This window comes from Oryctolagus cuniculus, chromosome 1, assembly GCF_964237555.1.
Source record: "Oryctolagus cuniculus chromosome 1, mOryCun1.1, whole genome shotgun sequence".
NCBI classification, from domain to species: Eukaryota; Metazoa; Chordata; class Mammalia; order Lagomorpha; family Leporidae; genus Oryctolagus; species Oryctolagus cuniculus.
Genome location: NC_091432.1, coordinates 2,825,018 through 2,842,922, shown reverse-complemented (window position 1 = coordinate 2,842,922; position 17,905 = coordinate 2,825,018). Strand labels below are relative to the sequence as shown.

The following is a 17,905-nucleotide window of genomic DNA, read 5'->3' as shown; positions in this document are numbered from 1 at the left end:
AGCTGAGGCCCCGAGGCCACGGCTGTTACAGCACAGTGGCATTGTTGCACACCCCGGGGGCCCGGCCGCCCCACAGAGAGGCCCCCACCCTGTCCAGCAGCCAGAGAGAGGTCTGCCGTTCCCTTCGGGGGTGCCCTGGGCTCTCCCACGTCTTCCATAGCGGTGACGCAGTGGTGCAGGGCGCCTGCTCCCCGTGGAGGGAGCGGGCAGCGGGGAGGGGGCTGGCTGTGGCCGGGGCACCGGGGTCCACGGAGGGCTTGGTTTCGGGGGCGCTGGCTCGTGGTTCCAGGGGAGCATCCGTAATCTGTTTCCTTCTAACAGGAAGGGGAGATGTCCCTGAACAAGCCCTCCGATCGCTGATCAAGTGCCGGCCGCCTGGGAGCCGGGCGGACGCTGGTCTCCCCACAGAGCCAGCTGGACCTCCGACCTCCTGTGAGTGAAAGGCGGGGCTTTGTGCTTCCTCCCCTCACTCCCTTTACCACTTCCTGCCGGGCTGAGGAAGACTCTTCCCTGGGTGGACAGGGAGCCCCGGGAGTGCCGTGACCGGCCCGGTTCCGAAGGCGTCTGATTCAGCCGTGTCCGTGGCTGGGGGCTCGGCTGCAGGCGCCGCCCCGCAGAGCCCACGTGTGCGCACACGGACAGCCTGCCCGTGTATTTTAGAATTATTTATTTGTTTGAAAGGCGGCTGGGAGGGGTCTTCTGTCCACTGGTTCACTCCCCAGAAACACTCAACAGCCGGCGAGCCCAGAACAAAACCTCCCACGTGGCTGGCGGCACCGCTGCCTCCCGGGCGAGCACCAGCAGGAAGCTGGAGTCGGAACCAGAGGGTCTGACTCGGGGCAGGCCCCCCGTGGGATGTGGGCCTATCAAGTGGCCACTCACCGCCGCCCCCATCCACCCTGACACCGAGCCCGGTTCATTCCCGAGACGACGGAAGCTTGCGCCGCCCACGGCCACTCGAAGATGAAGTACGCCCGGCATTTTCTTGCAAATATCCGCGTGAGGTCCCTGGTGGAGGTGCCGGGTCTGGCCTGAGCAGAGACAGGGGAGGGGCCAGACCCTCCGCCTCCCGCCCCTAGGGTGCCGGCCAGGCTGGAGCTCAGAGTTTGGCTGCAGGTGGAGGGGCGCCTCTGTTGAAGTGACCAGCTTGGGGCTGAACGGCCACCCGGGGGTGCAGGGGGAGCGCATGCGGGCACAGGCGTGGTCTGGAAGTGTGGAAGAATCCTTGTGGCAGGGACACGCGGCGACTTCGTGGATGAGTGAACGGAAGCTGAGACTCGGGGGCAGCGTCTGTCCCCAGGCTGTGAACAACTGGTGACCCCAGGGGCTTCCGTGACCCCCTCCACCGGAGCGCCGAGTTGTGTCCTGCAGAGGCCACGTCAGGAGTACTCACGGCTTCCTGGGGTTTCGCCAGCACGGGGTGCGCTCCACTGTTCACGGACGGTGCCGGGACTGGAGCCGCGCCCGCCTCCCTGTCACGCTGTTTCCGGTGCTGCGGGATGGTGCTGCCAAGGCCATGGTCACCACCAGCTGCCCCTGGAACCTGGGTGTGGGTCGAGCTCCGCGAGGCCCGCGCTGCAGCGAGCGGCCACCAGGGGGCGCCCAGGCCACGCAGGAAGCTGAGCCGCCTTCCAGAGTGGGGGGCAGTGCCACTCCTGCTGGTGCTGCCCGGGGGTGTCCCACGGGGCACAGACGCCGGCCCGGGGTGGGAAAAGGCCGAGTCGGACGCTGTCTTCAGTAGCCATCACGGGTGTAAGTGCACCCGGGTGAGGTCGCTGGCGGCACCCAGTCTCCACCTGTCTTAGCACTGCTTGTTTAGGAGAGCGGCCGAGTGCACAGAACCAGCGAGGGGGCCCCGCCTCCCCGCCCCCCATGCACTGTGTGCCCGCCTCGCACCCCCTCACTCCCCCTGCACACAGCAGCGGGCGTGGTCCTCTCGGCCCGGGTCCAGTCCCCTGGTGCTGTTCATGAGCCCCCCTCACGCCGCACCAGCTGCCCTGAGGGACACACGAGCCTCCAGGGGAGGGGGGAGGGGACGAGCAGGTCGTGGAAGCCGCACCCAGGAGCCCACTCCACTCCCCAGGAGCTCCTCGGAGCAGCACACGGCGCCTCCCCGAGGCCTGGACCCCGCTGAGCCCCTGTGGCCAGGGGAAGCCACGGGATTGGCCACACAAGCTCTCAGGTGGGGAGGAGAGACGTTGGGGAGGGAGGAGCAAGATGTGGGCACCAGGGGGCCGGCGCTGTGGCGCAGCAGGTCAGGGCACGGCCTACAATGCCAGCGTCCCACACGGGCGCCGGCTGGGGTCCCGGCTGCTGCACTTCCAACCCAGCTTCCTCCTAACGGCCTGGGGAAGCAGCAGACAATGGCCCAGGTGCTTGACCCCCGCACCTGCATGGGAACCCCAGAGGAAGCTCCCGGCTCCCAGCTTCAGCCTGGCCATTGCGGCCATTCTGGGAGCGAACCGGACCTTGGAGGACCTCCCTCTGTGTCTAATAAAGGGAAGGGGAGGGGAGGGAGGGGAGGGGAAAAAAAAGAGGTGGGGACAAGCTTCAATGTAGTTATTAGCTTAGTTATCTTTTTTAATATTTATTTTATTTATTTGAAAGAGTTAGAGAGAAAGAGAGAGAGAGATTCATCTTCCATCTGCTGGTTCACTCCCCAGATGGCCGCAATGGCCAGAGCTGAGCCGATCCAAAGCCAGGAGCCAGGAGCTTCCACGCAGGTGCAGGGGCCCAAGGACCTGGGCCGTCCTCCACTGCTTTCCCAGGCCACAGCAGAGAGCTGGATTGGAAGAGGAGCAGCCGGGACTCGAACTGGCGCCCATGTGGGATGCCGACGCTGCAGGCCAGGGCGTTAACCAGCTGCTCCACAGCACCCGCCCCAGCTTAGTTATCCAGCAAGCAGCCGTCCGTCCCCAGTGGGTGTTAACGTTGTGTCCCAGGGAGCGTCCCAAAGTTCTTGGAAAATTTGTGTTCTGAAAACCAGTGCATGGAATTTAAGTTTGGGGGCCCCTCCTGCGTCTCGCTGTACTGGGCACCGTAATCCAGCATCCGCCCCGGATGAGAGCGGCCCGGTCCCCCGTTGTGTGCGTCTGAGGGCCCAGCGCCGGGCGGGAGAGGAGGGGCTCGGCGGCCGGCCAGCTGGGTTTGCCGCACGCTTTGCTGGTTCTCTGGACGCTGTTAAGAGCGGAGGAAATACAAGTGATCCCAGCCTCGCGGGGGAGCCTGGGGCAGGGCCACCAGAGGCGCTGGGTCCCCAGCCCAGCACTGGACCCCGTGTGGTGCAAGTGCACAGTCCCGTGTCAGCTCCAAGGCTCCCGGCCAGGCTGGGCTCCCGCCGAGGATTCCCCACACCCGGGGAGGGGGTCACTGCCCGGCCACCTTCCGGCTGACCTCGGCCACCTTCCGGCTCTGCACCCGAAGCTCCGGCCCCCAGGTGCATCCTCGTGGCGGGCGGGGCACGGCACCACCGGAGCCTGCCAGGCCGCCCTCGGGGAAGCCGCCCGCCCCTGACTGCAGGGTTTCCTGGGATGTGATCTGGGAGACTGGGAGCAATCGGGCTAGAAGCTGAGCTGGTGCCTCCTCCCAGACGCGGGGCTGCGTTGTGGCCAACGCTGTGCCTGGGGCGCCTTCCGGAAGGCGTGGCTTGCCTTGGAGGGGGCCGGGGAAGAGACCCCCTCTCCTTCTCAGCCGCTGAGGGGCTCTCAGGGCTCCTCGGGCAGCAGGTGCTTCCCTGATGGCTGGAGTGGATCTGTGACCCCCCCCCCACCCGGGGCAGAGCTAGCAGTGACCTGAGACCATGACCCTGAGAGCCGCCGCCAGCTGGTTTCGTGGTCTCGGGGCAGTGGCACGGAAGCACCTGCTAGGCTGCTTTCAGGAAAAGTGGTCCTGACGCGGGGCCCTGGGGAGAGGACGGGGCTGCATCCCAGACACGGGAGCTGGTGTTGCCGGTCGGGGGACCACGCTCCAGGGACTGCGCCATCCGCTGAGCTGTGGCTGCGCCAGAGCCGGGGGGGGGGGGGGGGGCGTGGCTGCGCCCCGGTGAAAGTTTGGTTATGGCAGCAGCCAGTTCAGTGGCCCCAGCTTCTGGGTGTCTCCTGGCTCTGAGCTGGTGAGGCTTCGGCTAACGGCTCTGTACAGAGGCAGAGTGTGTCCACTTCCTCGGCCACCTCCCTGGGCACTCCAGATGCAGCAGGTGCACAGACTGACCACCGAGGCCACCTGCCCCGCCCCCTCTGGGAGCTCCTCGTGGCCCCACCCAAAGGCCCACGAAGCCCTAAGCCTCACCCCAGGAGCTGCCCGGCCTCCTCCTCCTGGGCGGCCCCGCACCTGTGGTCACAGCACCCACGCTGCGCCCAGCTCTGCCTGTGAGGGGCGCCCCAGTCACGCGCGGCGTCTCCCCACAGGCTCACCATGCACAGCCGCGTGCCCCTCGTCTGTGACTACGGCTCGGGCCTCAGCAAGGTGGGCTTCGCAGGAGCCGAGGTGCCCCAGGCCGTCTTCCCAACCATGCTGGGGAAACTCCGGCACGACGTGAGTGACGCAGGGGGCAGGGCTCCTGCAGGCCGCCGCTGCCCGTCAGCCGCTGCTCTGTCCCGCAGGGTGGCCGGGGAGACCACGGGGTGGGCCGGGGGTGGCCCAGGGACTTGGGCTGATGCCCCCTCTCGGGAGCTGCATCACAGGGAGAGCCACTGCCCAGGCTGGGCAGGCCGGGCACAAGGACCCATGAGGTGGGCCCGCTAGGCCCCGGCCAGCTGCCCTTCCCCCACCCTGCTCTCCCGGCTTCTCCCAGGCGCAGCTCTGAGCAGCCCCTCTGCCTTTGAGATACACGGGCCCATTCAGACCCCCGCTCTCAGGAGGAGATCAGGGATGGGCAGGGCCTGGGGCCCAAGGTTGTCAGACGTCCCGGCTTCCTGAAGGAAGTCAGAAATCTGGGCTGTGGCAAGATGCGCGCTCCATAAACGGAGCTCTCGAAACCGCCGTGGGGCCATCGCCACCTCCATCCACGACACCTGCCTCCCCCGGCCCTCGGGGACCCCCGTTCTGTCCCAGGGCAGTGTGGCTCTGAGTGCTGTAGGGAGCCTCCCTCAGGGAGCCCCCCGGGTGCTCCACCCTCCGTCCGTGGACACACCCGCCCTGGCTGCGAGTTTTGGGGCGGAATTTCTGGACCCTGGGGTGAGTCTGTGTTGAAGATATCCAGGTTTCCGTGTCGACTCTTAAGTAGGAACTCACGTCCCCGCAAGCCCTGTGCGGACCGAGAGCGGCCCCGTGCACTCCCCCGGGGGCGGCGCCTCCATCTGGGGGACCATGGTGCTTCTGATCGGAGCAGCCCCCCCGAGGGGGCACAGCCTGGGGCTGCAGATCCCCGGGGTGTGGGGGGCCCTGGGTCTCAGCACCCGTCCTGACACTGTGGCTCCCGGGAGTCCCAGCACCCCAGGCTCTGCGGGACTGCTACAGGTAATGGGGTTACACTGACGCCCGTTCCCCGCACCGGGGCCTCCATCCCTTCCTCCGTCAGTGGACAAACGGTAAGATGACCTCGGGGGTTGAGGGGAGGCCCCAGTGTCTTCTTCCCCAGGGGAGGGGGAGGGTCCCGCACCAGCGTGTCTCCTGCCATTGGACAGCATTGGGGTTAAGAGCTGGGGCCTCAGAGCTGGGCAGGGCGTGGTTCTGACGGCGGCTCTGGCCCCCTGGCCCCTGGGCCTTTGTCGCTGTCCCTGCTGTGGCGTGGCTCAAACAGCAGTCAGGGTTTCCTCTCCCCGCTGTGCAGGCTGCAAGTGCGAGACCCCGGGTGACAGCTCCCGGGCAGTGGGTTAGACAGGGAGCGCAGGGGATGGGGCTCCCCCGCCCCCGTTTCCTGCCGTCTGTCACCTCCTTGCTCTCTGCCCTCCGGGGCCAGTGTCAGGGTCCTGGCTTCCCTGGGGTCCCTGAGCAAGCCCCGCCCCCCAACCTGCATGGGCCCCTGTCCCTCTCCAGAGCTAAGCTCTGTGGCCCCCTGCAGTGCCTCTGCTTAATGTCCCAGGCACCCAGACCGGGGCGTCCCGTCTTCAGGCACCACGAAAGGGAGACCCCTCCGGGGAGGGCCTGTGGGAAGAGGGGCCGGGCAAGGCTCCGCCCACCGTCACCGGGTCCATTCATTGCAGCCCCGGCTGGCTGTCCTGCGGGTGCCCAGGCAGCACCAGGCCGGCCTTGTCGCTGTCCTTGTCACCTCCCCCAGCGCCCTCACCCCAGGAGAGCGAGACTCCTCCGTGCCCTCCATGCTCCCTGGTCCGCTCTCGGCGGCAGCGTGCTGACTTGTGCCCGTGCGGCTCGTGGCTTCAGTGGCCTCAGCCCACGGGGCCCCCACAGGCTGGGGGCGGGGGGAGCTGCCAGGTGTGGAGGTCAGAGCAGGAGACGGAGCCTCCAGGAGGCAGCGCCCTGCCCGAGGGCTGTAGGCGCTGGTGCTCACGCAAGTCCAGCTCTTCCGTCTTTCGAAAAGACAAACTGGGGGCGGGCGCTGTGGTGCAGCAGGTGGAGCCGCCGCCTGCGACACCGGCATCCTGTATGGGAGCCGGCTGGAGTCCCGGTTCAATCCAGCTCCCTGCTAATGCGCCCGGGAGGCAGCAGATGATGGCTGAGGGACGTGGGTTCCTGACAGCTATGCGGGGGGCCTGGGTGGAGCTCCTGGCTCCCAGCTGTGGCCTGGCCCAGATTGGTGTTGTAGGCATTTGGGGAATGAGCCAGTGAATGGAGGATCTCTCTCTCTCTCTCTCTCTCTCTCTCTCTCTCTCTCTCTGCATTTCGAACAAATAAGCAAAACAGAACTCCCAGGTCTTACTAGATCTTCTGTTGACTTCAGGGTGTCCCAGGACACCCCCACCCAGCCATGCCCCTCTCCTGCACCCGACCCCGACTGCACGCAGCCCTGCCGGCTCTGCTGTCTTGTCCAGTTCCTCTCTGTGCTCCCACACCAGGCCTAGGCCCTGCTAAAACCCCCACCCTTTAACCCCATCTTGGTCCTGGCTCCTGCCTCTCGGTGGGCCCAGGCCAGCACACAGGCCGCCATACATCCCCGTTGGCCGGCACAACGCAGGGTGTCCTGGGGTGTCGGCGGCCGCGCTGGGCTCATCCTGTAGGACCGTGGGGCAGAGTCTCCCAGTCCACCTTCCGGGACCAGCGTGGGCCACAGCACCTGTTCTGCACGGCTCCACTCCCTGGCTGCTCCCGGTTATTCCGTCTGCCAAGCAGGCACGAGCAGTGCCCCAGCCACGAACCCATCCCACCCTGCACCTGCCCAGGACCTCCCAGCAGCTGTGTCAGCCAAGGTCGCAGACGCCCACGCCGTGACTTGGGGTCCGCCCCTCGCCCCCCCCCCCGGGGGGCTCATCCTGCACCGACAGACGCAAGCCCCTAGCGCGCCAGGACCCACCCTCTGCACTGTGTTTTCCAGAAAGTGTTGGTGGGAATGGAGGAGGAAGACTGGTTCATCGGAGCCGAGGCTCAGAGACACCGGGAGGGAATCATCCTGCAGTACCCCATCTCCCGAGGGAGCGTCGGGAACTGGGACACCATGGAGAAGGTGGGCTTCAGCCTGTGGGGCCCGGGGCGCCCCCAGCGCCGGGCTGCATAACGCCCACTGCTATGGGAGCTGCAGGGGACCAGGGAGAGTGAGGCCTTGGTCCCAGATCGAAAGGAGCCGTCGATACGGCCGATCTGAGCCTCTGGCGCCAGGGCTTCCAGCCAGGGCCTGCGTGTGGGTCTGAACAGGTTGTGTCTGGCCTTGAATGGGGCTCACCGTCCAGCAGACGTCCTGGGGCAGCCCTGGAGGCCGACGTCAGCTCCAGGCATGGAGATCCACCTGTCGCCTGCAGGCTCCTGCTGAGGCTGGGGATGGGGGCAGAATCTGCTGCAGGCCCCTCATCCCCCCTCGGCCCCACCCCTGCCCATCACATGGGATTAGGGCCCCCCTGACTCCAGGGTCTCCCCTGGTTAGGGACCCCGGGGTCTCCCTGGAGCAGGGTCCCAGGGTCTCCCCTGGTTAGGGACCCCAGGGTCTTCCCTGGTTAGGGACCCCGGGGTCTCCCCTCGTCCCAGCCCTTGCTTCAGGCCCTCACCTGAAGGCCTCCCTCCACCCACCCTGTGCGCAGGGCCCGGCTGGAGGCTGGAGGCCCGGGGGCGGGGATGTACCCGGACCCTCGCGCACCTCCCGCAGCTCCCGCCCACTCCGCATCGTCTCCAGAGCTCATCACAGCGCGCAGCAGCCAGCTGTCCCCCCACGAGGAACGGCTGCATGCTCAGGGCTGCGGCTCAGACACGGAGATGCACCTGCTGCTGTCGGACGGATGGACAGACAGACAGACGAGAAAGACACGGACAGAGCGACGGGGAGAGGACAGAGGATGGAGCAGATGATGAGGGATAGATCCCAGATGACAGGGATGGATTGGACAGATGATGGACAGTTAGGTGATGGACAGATGATGGACGCACAGATGCTAGGTGTTGGATGATAGATGACAGAGGTAGATTAGATGGCTGACAGATGAGGGTAGGTGGATGATGGTTAGATCATAGAAGATAGAGAGGAAGAGATGGATAGGTGATGATGGGTAGGCGGGAGGTGACGGGGAGCCGACAGCGGGACAGACAGAGGCCTGAGCCCCTGCCGCCTCTCTGCTCCCCAGATCTGGCATCACTCCTTCTACCAGGTGCTGCACACCGCCCCGGAACAGCACCCCCTGATGCTGACCGAGCCCCCTTTAAACGCGCCAGCCAACAAGGAGAAAGCGTGCGAGGTACCAGGGCCTGGATGGCGAGGGGACTCCGGGAGCCCAGCTCCCAGCTCAGCCCCAGCCTTGGGGTCAAACCCAGGGCCTTGGCTTCTCTTTGCAGAGGAGGATCAAGACCGGTGGGCGAGGGGCCCCTGGGGCGGTCCCGACAGCAACCACGGCTGCGGGGGGTGCCGGGGACAGGCGGGTCGCTCGTGACTGCAAGACGCCGCACGGCTCTGCCCCTGCGCCCCGCCCTGCCCCACCCCACACCAGGCCTAGGTCTGGTTTCCAAGCTCCAAGGTCTTCTCTGAGCTGCACCTGGGCCTGCGGGACCAGGAAGGGGGCGGCAGAGGCCCTGACAGCATCACCCAGGTCGCCCCAGGGCCCAGGCTGGTAAAGGAAGGAAGGGGCCCGGGATGGACGGCAGAGTCCTCCCTAGGGCTGGAGACGGGGCCAGCTGGCCGCGGCTTCACAGAGGCATGGGGCCCGCAGCGGTGTCCCGCCCTGACCCCGCTGTCCTCCAAGTCTCCCAGGCTCCAGGAGAGGAGCGAGCCCACTGCACAGCCTTGGAGACTGAGGGCGGCAGTGGGAGGAGCCGGCGTGCTTGCTGTCTCCGGCCCAGCTCTGTCCTGGGGCCAGTGGTGCCTGCAGCGGGGCTCATCTCGGGCCTGGGGAGTGGAGGAGCCCCTTCCCACACCGCCACCGCCAGCAGCTGCTGATGTCCCCAGATCCTGTTCGAGACCTTCAACGTGCCTGCCCTGTACCTGGCCAATCAAGCAGTCCTCTCTCTCTACTCCTCCGGGCAGACCTCCGGTGAGCAGCCCTGGGGAGCCCGTCCTGGGGCGCCCGTGCCATCTCCCTTGCACCCCGATGGGGGATGCCCGCCACAATGCAGCCCACTCCCTCCCTGAGAGGGAGGTCCGCGCTCCCCAGCCCGCTCCGGAGCCCCGGTCTCCGTCCCCACAGGTCCAGCCGTTCACTTACCATCCTAACACCGTGAGGTGTAGCCGACCACCGCAAAGCACTCCTGTGTTCAGGGCAGGTCTGCCCAGGTCTGGCACGGGTGACCAGGGGACATCCTGACCAGAAGATAGTGACCCAGCTAGCACCCCCGCACTGCCCCTCCAGGCTGGCCCTGCAGGGAGCTGGCACTATGGAGGATTTTGTGCAAATGGCACCATGAGATTTGTGGTTTGGGGAGCCGCCTTCCCCTCAGCACCGTGATGTGGGGTTCACTGCATTGCCATGTGCACCAGTGGCTCATTGCTTTCTGTCGCTGGACAGCGTTGCGTCCTGGGGTGCGTCTGTTCCACGCAGTCCCCCGTGCAGGGACACCGGGCTGTTTGCGGACCAGGGCGCTGCTGTGGCCATTCGTGTGTGTGTGTGTGTGTGTGTGTGTGTGTGTGTAGGCATAGGCATCTGCTTGTGTTCCTCTGGGGCAAATGCCTGGAAGGGAAACAGCTGGGTTATGCGATTGGCATTCATTTCACTTTTTAGACAATGTCCCAGATTAGGGGCAGGCGTTGTGAGACACCAGCTTGGGGTGCTTTGAAAGGGCTGGTTCGACTCCCAGCTCCTCCACTTCTGATCCAGCTCCCTGATAATGCACCCTGGGAGGCGGCAGGCGATGGCTCAAGTACATGGGCCCCTGCCACCACGTGGGAGACCCGGGTGCTGTCCCTGGCTCCTGGCTTCAGCCTGGCCCCGATGCGCAACGCGTTCTTGGCTCCCAGACTCACCAGGTGAAAGGAGGCGCTTCCCCAGCCCTGGTCAGCCCCCTGGCTCCCAATGCCACCGTGGCCCCCATCACAGGGGGCTGCTCCTCCCTGCTGCCTCCCCCACTGCAGGGAGACCCTCCCGGTGTGCAGGCGCCCCCAGGGGACCCGGGGCCAGACTGGTGCACAGGGATCCTCGGAGATCTAACTGCTAACGGGTGCATGTATGGGGCAGCCGTCCAAAACGGGAATCCCTCCCTGGCCTAGCACCCGCCCCGTCCGGGGAGGAGAGCGAGCTCCTGAGCCTCCGCCGTGCCCTCCGGCTGCCTCCCTCCTACCCCCCCCCCCGCACTCCCGCCTTCTGATGCCAGCATTTTCTCTTGTCCAGGAACCACCATTGAATCCGGGGAGGGGATGACGCACTTCGTGCCCATCAGCGAGGGCTGTCCTCTGCATCAGTCGACCATCCAGCTGGACATCGCGGGGCAAGACCTGACCTTGTACCTCCTGCAGCTGCTGTCAGCCGGCGGACACCCGCTACTGGGCACAGGTAGGATTCAGCCAAGCCCCTGGGATCCAACACCCTTCTGGGCTGCCCAACCCTCAGCCCTGGAACTGCAAAGCCACAGCTACTTGGCCAACACCCAAATTCTAAAAACAGCCCCCTCTGTTTAGGGGCGAAGGATGCAGCCCAAAGGGACGGAAGCAGCCAGGAGGGCCGCGAGGAGGGTGGGTGGGGCAGAGCACAGCTTCTCCCCGCCAGGCGCGGGTGTCCTGGGCACCTGGGGCTTCTCCTCCTAACGGTTGCCTGGGGGTGATGGTTAATGTGTCCTTGGAGATGGAAGGTTTAAGGGGAGACAGATTTGCCTACATCCAGGCATTTCGTGCACGGCAAGGAGGGGTCTGAATCCACATTTATTGCATCAAAGCCCAAGCCTGGAGAAAGGAAAACATCGGGAGAAGGCAGCCTGGGGAAGTCGGGGAGAGGGAGGGGTGGGTTCACAGCACCTGTGGGGAGGGAGGGGTGAGGCAGGAGCTGAACCTTCCCAGGGCCTTGGAACTGGGACGATGGGAGGGGCCCAGGCAGGGCCGCCGAGGGAGAGGCGGTGTGCCCAGGCTGACGGAGCAGGGACTCCCGGGTGAGGGTGCAGGGAGGCCCAAAGGCAGGCAGCTGGAACGTAGAACCCCGACTCCGAAGACGAAGCCGGGGCTCCAGGCTGTTTCAGCCCCCAGGTGAGCGGGCGGGGCAGCCAACCGCAGCTTGGAAAGTGCTGGCCGCATCCAGCCCGGCTTCCCGGGCCACCCGGTCCTCTGCACACCCAGGCTCTGGACGCCCGGCACCCAGCGCAGAACCTGGACGCCACAGCCGCCGGGGGCTCCCCTGCCCTCCCGCCTCTGACGCCCGCCTTGGTCCGCAGCTGAACGCGAGTGCGTCAGGGACCTGAAGGAGAGGTGCTGCTACGTGGCCCCCGACTTTGACAAGGAGAAGGAGAAGGCCTCACCCTCCTGCCAGGAGAAACACCAGCTTCCCGACGGCCTGGAGATCTGCCTCGGGCAGGAGAGGTTTTTCTGCCCCGAGGCGCTCTTCCAGCCGGAACTCATCGGTGAGGTCACCTCTCGGTTCCCCAAGGTCATAGCTGGGCTTTCCTAGGTCACTGCAGGACTTGGCCCCGGACACTGACAGGTCTCTCACGGAAGCTCTCGATACGGGGCGTGTGACGATATTCCGGGCACACGCGTGTGGTGGGCGGTTCTCCTGGTCCGGGTTTGTTTATCGTCCAGAGAGCGCTGTGGGCGTCCTGTGTCGCGATGCTGCCCCTGCCGACGTCTCATACGACAGTGGGTGCTGCAGAGGACCCAGGGCGCGGTGCTCTCTGTGCAGAGCGGAGAGGCCACTTCCTAGCCCCGAGTGGGACCACAGCCCCACAGTTCATCAACGTTCAATTTGGAACAAAAACCCGTGCATGTATTTCAAGATTCCCCTGTGTGCCAAAGACTCCTACTTTTAACTGCACATTCTATAGACTGGGCAAGGCCACGGGCACGACCCCGTGGAGACTCACAGGGGCCTGGCAGTGGGCACTCGGAGCCGAGACGGGGGAGCCAGTGGCCTGCAGCCGGGCGGCCGGCAGGGAGGAGCCCAGGTGTGCAGCCCCCAGAGCCGGCTCTGTGTCCGCCCAGGGAGAAACAGCGTGGGGATGCACATGACGGCCGTGCAGAGCGTCTGTGCCTGCAAGCCCGCGCTCTGGAGGGCCCTGCTCGGCCACATCCTGCTGTCCGGAGGGACCAGCTGCCTCTCCGGCCTGCAGTCCCGGCTGCAGAGAGAGATGGAGGAGCTGGTTTCGCCCGCGCTTACGGTCAAGGTAAGGGTCGCCTGACTCGCCCTCGGGGTTCCTGGCTCTCCGCGCTGCCCGGGGCTGGGCCATCGGGGTGCTGGGACTGGGAGACGGAACAAGCCCAGCCGGGGTGTCTGCAGGCTGCAGGAGCGAGGTCGCCCTCTGGCTTCCATCAGCGCTGCCTCTCGGCTGCCGGGCAGCCTGCTCCCAGGGCCCGCCCCCGGTGCCCGCCGCCCTCCTCTGGCTGGCGTCCCTCCCACCTCTGCTGCCGGCTCTCGGGCTCTCCGTGCCTGGTGCCCCTCATCTCAGGAGCCGTGGAATCCTTCCCGGCTCACCAGCCCTCCACCTACGGAGGGGGAGGGAGGGACAGCCACCCCCACCCCTGTGGAGAAGAACAGCATTCTCTCCCCTACGAGCCGGGCCACCTGACGCTCCAGCGGGGCCCGCTTTGCACAGACTCACGAGGGTTGGGGTCTCGCTTTTTCTGCCCGACAACGGTGTGACAGCGAGGCACGCTCAGGGGAAGTTGTTCCTGGAGTGCTGGTCTGGGCTCTTCTCCCAGCTGGGCCGTCTGATCCCCTCGGGCCAAGCTGGACATCGGCCGTGACCACCACACCCAGGCAGCCCGCCTGTGTGTGTGAGGCTGGGGTGTGCAGCAGGCTGGGTGCAGGGATTTTTTTTTTTTTTTTTGAAAGGCAGAGTTACAGGGGTTGGGGAAGACGGAGTAAGAGAGAGATCCTGCATCCGCTGGTTCACCCCACAACAGCCGCGTCAACCAGGGCTGGGCCAGGCAGAAACCAGGAGCCAGGAGCCTCATCAGGGTCTCCCACACGGGTGCAGGGGTCCAAGCACTTAGGCCGTCTTCCAGGCCATTAGCAGGGAGCTGGATGGGAAGTGGAGCAGCCGGGACTGGAACCGGCGCCCACGTGGGATGCAGGCACTGCAGAGTGCGGCTTTACCCGCTACGCCACAGCGCTGGCCCCCAGTTTTTTCTGGTCAGAGATCAAAGTTCAGTTGTGCATGCGTATGGAGTCCCCTGTGTTCCTTCTGCACACTTTGCAAGTGGAGGACGGGATCTGCTCTGTGGAAATTCACTAGGAAACAAAACGACCAGGGCTCCGGCTCCTCCGTTTCTTCTTTCAAACTCAGCCTTGCTCAGCCCGGCCTGGCCCTGTGTGGCTCGCTCCCTGAAGCGCCCCCTGCCCGCCCTCCGGGGCTCACTCCCTGACACGCCCGCTGCCCCCCCCCCCCGCTCTCTCCCTGATGCACCCCCCTAGGCTCTCTCCCTGATGTGCCCCCCCCACCCCAGGGCTCACTCCCTGATGTGCTCCCTGGCCCCCCCCCACTTGCTCCCTGATGCTCCCTCTGCCCCCCCACTCTCTCCCTGATGGCCCGCTGGCCCCCCCACTCTCTCCCTGTGTCGCTCCCCCTCTTCCTAGAGGAACGACACAGGACCCTGCGCTGTTCTTTCGTCTGCTCGGCCCTCCCCGGGTTTGCTGCTGGTTCTTCCCGGGTTGGCTACTGTCCCTTCCACCTCCGTGGAAGGGCAGTTCCCCCTGGCCACATTCCCCACTTCCGCAGGGGAGCGGCACACCGCCGGCCGGCTCTTCTCGGGGGCTGCACAGGTGTTCCCTTAGATGTTCCCCTTAGATGTTCCTGGTGCATGCCGTCTCTCTCCTCCTTTATAGTCCTCCTCCGCCAATCCTAACTCGGCTGCCCACACGCCGAGTACGCTGCTCTCCTCCAATCAGGAGCAGGTCCTACAGTTTATTGGCTGAACTGGAGGCAGCTGTGTAGAAGCTGTTTTCTTCTCTCCCAGCGCCATATTGTGGGAGAGCAGATGTATAGAATAAGTCTTAATTCCAGTAACTTAGTCTAGTCCGAGTTGCTCCCCACACCCTGATGCTCCCACTGCCCCCCCCCGATATGCCCGCTGACCCCCGGGGCTCTCTCCCTGACACGCCCCCGCCCCCCCCCGCTTGCTCCCTGATGCGCCCTCTGCCCCCCCCACTCTCTCCCTGATGGCCCGCTGCCCCTCCCCGCTCTCTCCCTGACACACCCCCTGTCCCCTCCCTGACACGCCCCCTGCCCCCCCTGCTTGCTCCCTGACATGCCCCCTGCCCCCCACTTGCTCCCTGACATGCCCCCTGCCCCCCCGCTTGCTCCCTGATGCGCCCCCTCCCCCCTCCCTGACACGCCCCCTGCCCCCCCTTGCTCCCTGATGGCCCACTGCCCCCCCACTCTCTCCCTGACACGCCCCCTGCCCCCCCCCCGTCCCTGATGGCCCGCTGTCCCAGGCCGTCTGGTTGGTATTTGGGCAAGCGCTCCTCTGGCAGACACTGCAGCCGTGAGTGGAAGTGGGCGGGGTGGCCGGGCCAGCTTCCTGTGGTCAGAGGAGGGATCCAAGGATGGGACCTGGGGGGGGGGGCGGGAATCCAGAATCTCCAGGAGAACGCTTGTAGGTGAGCTGGGGGCGGGGGCTGGGGCCCAGGCAGCAGAGTCTGGGCGGGGCTTGGGTGCCCTCGCTTTCCTCGCCCTTCTTTGGGGGTGTCACGCCCGGGTTCGCGGTGGGAGTGGGAGTGTCCGCCATGCTAATCGCACTACAACGACATTGTGATGAGTCACAGGGCCGCAGCGGCGAAGCCACGGGAGCTGTCCTCGCACACAGGCAGGGGTCTGGGAGATGTGGGCGGGGGTGGGAGTGCGGGAAGTGGGGGCTGGGCCGTGCAGGGGGGGGGTGCTGCGTGCAGGCCGCAGGGCGGCGTCAGCATGGACAGCGGGGGCTCCCAGGCACCTGGCGTTGTCTCTGCCGGCTGTGCAGACTCCGAGACCCGCTTTGCTTCCCCCTTTGTGGCTCTGTGCTTCTTTGCATCACCTTGAAATCACGCAAAGGGTCTTCAAAAATTCATGGAAAATGTGCATCACGAAAAACACCACGCAAACATTTCAAAAGTCTTTTTTTTAAAGATTTATTTATTTATTTATTTGAAAGTCAGCGTTACACAGAGAGAGGCAGAGGCACAGAGAGAGAGAGAGAGAGAGAGAGAGAGAGGTCTTCCATCCGCTGGTTCACTCCCCAAATGGCCACAACGGCTGGAGCTGAGCTGATCCGAAGCCAGGAGCCAGGAGCCTCCTCCGGGTCTCCCACGCGTGTGCAGGGGCCCAAGGACTCGGGCCTTCCTCCACTGCTTCCCCAGGCCACAGCAGAGAGCAGCCAGGACTCCAGCTGGTGCCCACACAGGATGCCGGCACTGCAGGCGGAGGCTTTACCCGCTACGCCACAGCACCGGCCCCTCAAAATCTTTGCAGCAACACGAGCTCATCTCCCAGCCCCACAAACTCCGCAGCGCGGGGGAATCTTCCCTCGGCCCACGCCAGCGGAGCACACGTGTGTGGTGGGCGGGGCCTCAGAGCTCCCTCCTCCCACCCCTCCCACCCAGCTCGGGTCTTCCAGGCCCCCTCTCGGGCGCCCTCCCTGCGGCTCCGCCCCGCACGCCCGCCTCTCCCCGCCCCTTGCGTGGTGCACACGCTGTCACGCCATCACGTGCGCCCAGAATGGTCAGCGAGCCGGCATAATGCCGAGTCCGGCCCTGAGCACGAGGCCTCAACCTTCCGGACCTCAGCGGCCTGGCGGGTGGGCGAGGGTCGCTCCCCGGCCCCTGCCCCTGCCCCTGCCCGAGGGGCGGCCCCCGGATGAGAGTCAGGGGCCGTGGAAAGCCACTGCCTGTAGAGCCAGCGCGCAAGGCGCAGCCAGGAGGCAGAAGTGGGGCGCAGCTGTGCCTGGTTCCTGGCGATAGGCCGGTTGGGCTGCTTGACTGATTTTGCTTATCCATGCGTCCTAATTCCTCCAAAAACTAACCCGCGCCTCAGGCGTGGTCCTGACAGAGGATAAATGCACCTGTCCCGGTAGACAGGGGCGTGCGTTTCAGGGACGGGAGGCGGGGCGTGGAGTTCCGAGTCTCCGCCCACTCGTAAGGAGTGGCCCCAGCCAGGCGGGAGGAAGGACCCCGGCCCCGTGAGGGTCTCCCTGGGGTAGGGGTTCACCCCGCCCCCGCCCCCACCCTGTGAGGTTCTCCCTGGGGTAGGGGGTTCACCCCGCCCCCACCCCGTGAGGGTCTCCCTGGGGTGGGGGGTTCACCTCGCCCCCACCCCCGCCCCGTGAGGGTCTCCCTGGGGTGGGGGGTTCGTCCCGGCTCGGAGAGCCCTGCTTTGACTCTGGTTTCTTTGCCTGCCTCCCCGCCCCCTGCAGGTGATCAGCTGCCCCTTCTCTGCCTACGGCGCCTGGGTCGGGGGCTCCATCTTGTGCTCGCTCTCCACCTTCGAGGACATGTGGCTCACCAGCTCCGAGTACAGCGAGGTCGGCTCCTCTGTCGCCTGCAGAAGAAGTTTCTGACCCGCGGCCGGACGCCTACCCCGTGCCAGCGCCAGCCGAGGCGCAAGGACCGCCCGCCCCAGCCCTCCATAAACCTGGCCGGGGAGCCACACCCCCTGCCTTTTGTCTGGGTGGGGGCAAGGGCACTTCCGGCCCTCGTTGGGTGTTGATCAGTAGGGACGGCTGAGCCACGCCTTGTACCAAGCACCCCCTGGACCCCGCAGCCTGCCTGTCTGCTGGGCAGGGGGCAGCAGGGCCTCTCCCCTGCACCTGCTCACCCACACCCTGCTGGTCGGGCCTCACCGTCTGGAGGGCACTCCTTTGTCATGGATGTGTCGCCCTGGTCTCTGTTACTATCACAAAATACCCATGATCGGGTGACTTTGGAGGACTAGGACTCCTTGGGCTGGTGTCTGGGGGGTTGTGAAGCCCCCTGAGGGGCCGGGGGGGACCACGTGGGGGACAGAGCGAGCACAGTAGCTAGGGTCCCTCCTCGTCCTCCGAAGCCGTAAGTTAGGGCCTGAGGTTTCCAGCACCTGAGCTGGGGGCGGGGGGAGGCGCTCACATCACAGCAGGGCATAAACCCACGCTCAGCCCTCTGCTGGGTTTAACCCGGGCACCAGATGCTCCCGCCCAGAGGCACACGCGGCTGCTCTCGCAGTGAGGCGGCCAGAACACGTCACACTGTGGAGGAACTCCAGCGGACCAGCAGAATACAGGCTGAGGGTGAAG

At 65.8% G+C, this 17,905-nt stretch overlaps 1 protein-coding gene across 6 annotated transcripts; it reads left to right on the top strand.

The window, feature by feature from the left end:
- Positions 1–79: 79 nt before the first annotated feature.
- Positions 80–17,568, top strand: LOC138846839 (uncharacterized). Of its 6 annotated transcripts, none has more exons than XM_070063719.1 (11): positions 89–110; positions 322–432; positions 736–968; positions 4,407–4,533; positions 7,430–7,558; positions 8,664–8,774; positions 9,479–9,563; positions 10,854–11,015; positions 11,884–12,069; positions 12,647–12,828; positions 17,051–17,568. In XM_070063719.1, the coding sequence occupies exons 3-11, from the start codon at positions 964–966 to the stop codon at positions 17,192–17,194; spliced, it is 1,131 nt and encodes a 376-aa protein (XP_069919820.1). In that variant the 5' UTR covers positions 89–110; positions 322–432; positions 736–963; the 3' UTR covers positions 17,195–17,568. The 6 variants fall into 6 exon arrangements, with proteins under 6 accessions (XP_069919830.1, XP_069919820.1, XP_069919818.1 ...); XM_070063717.1 differs by lacking the exon at positions 89–110 and adding an exon at positions 111–162; XM_070063718.1 differs by lacking the exon at positions 89–110 and adding an exon at positions 113–159.
- The last annotated feature ends 337 nt before the right edge of the window (positions 17,569–17,905 follow it).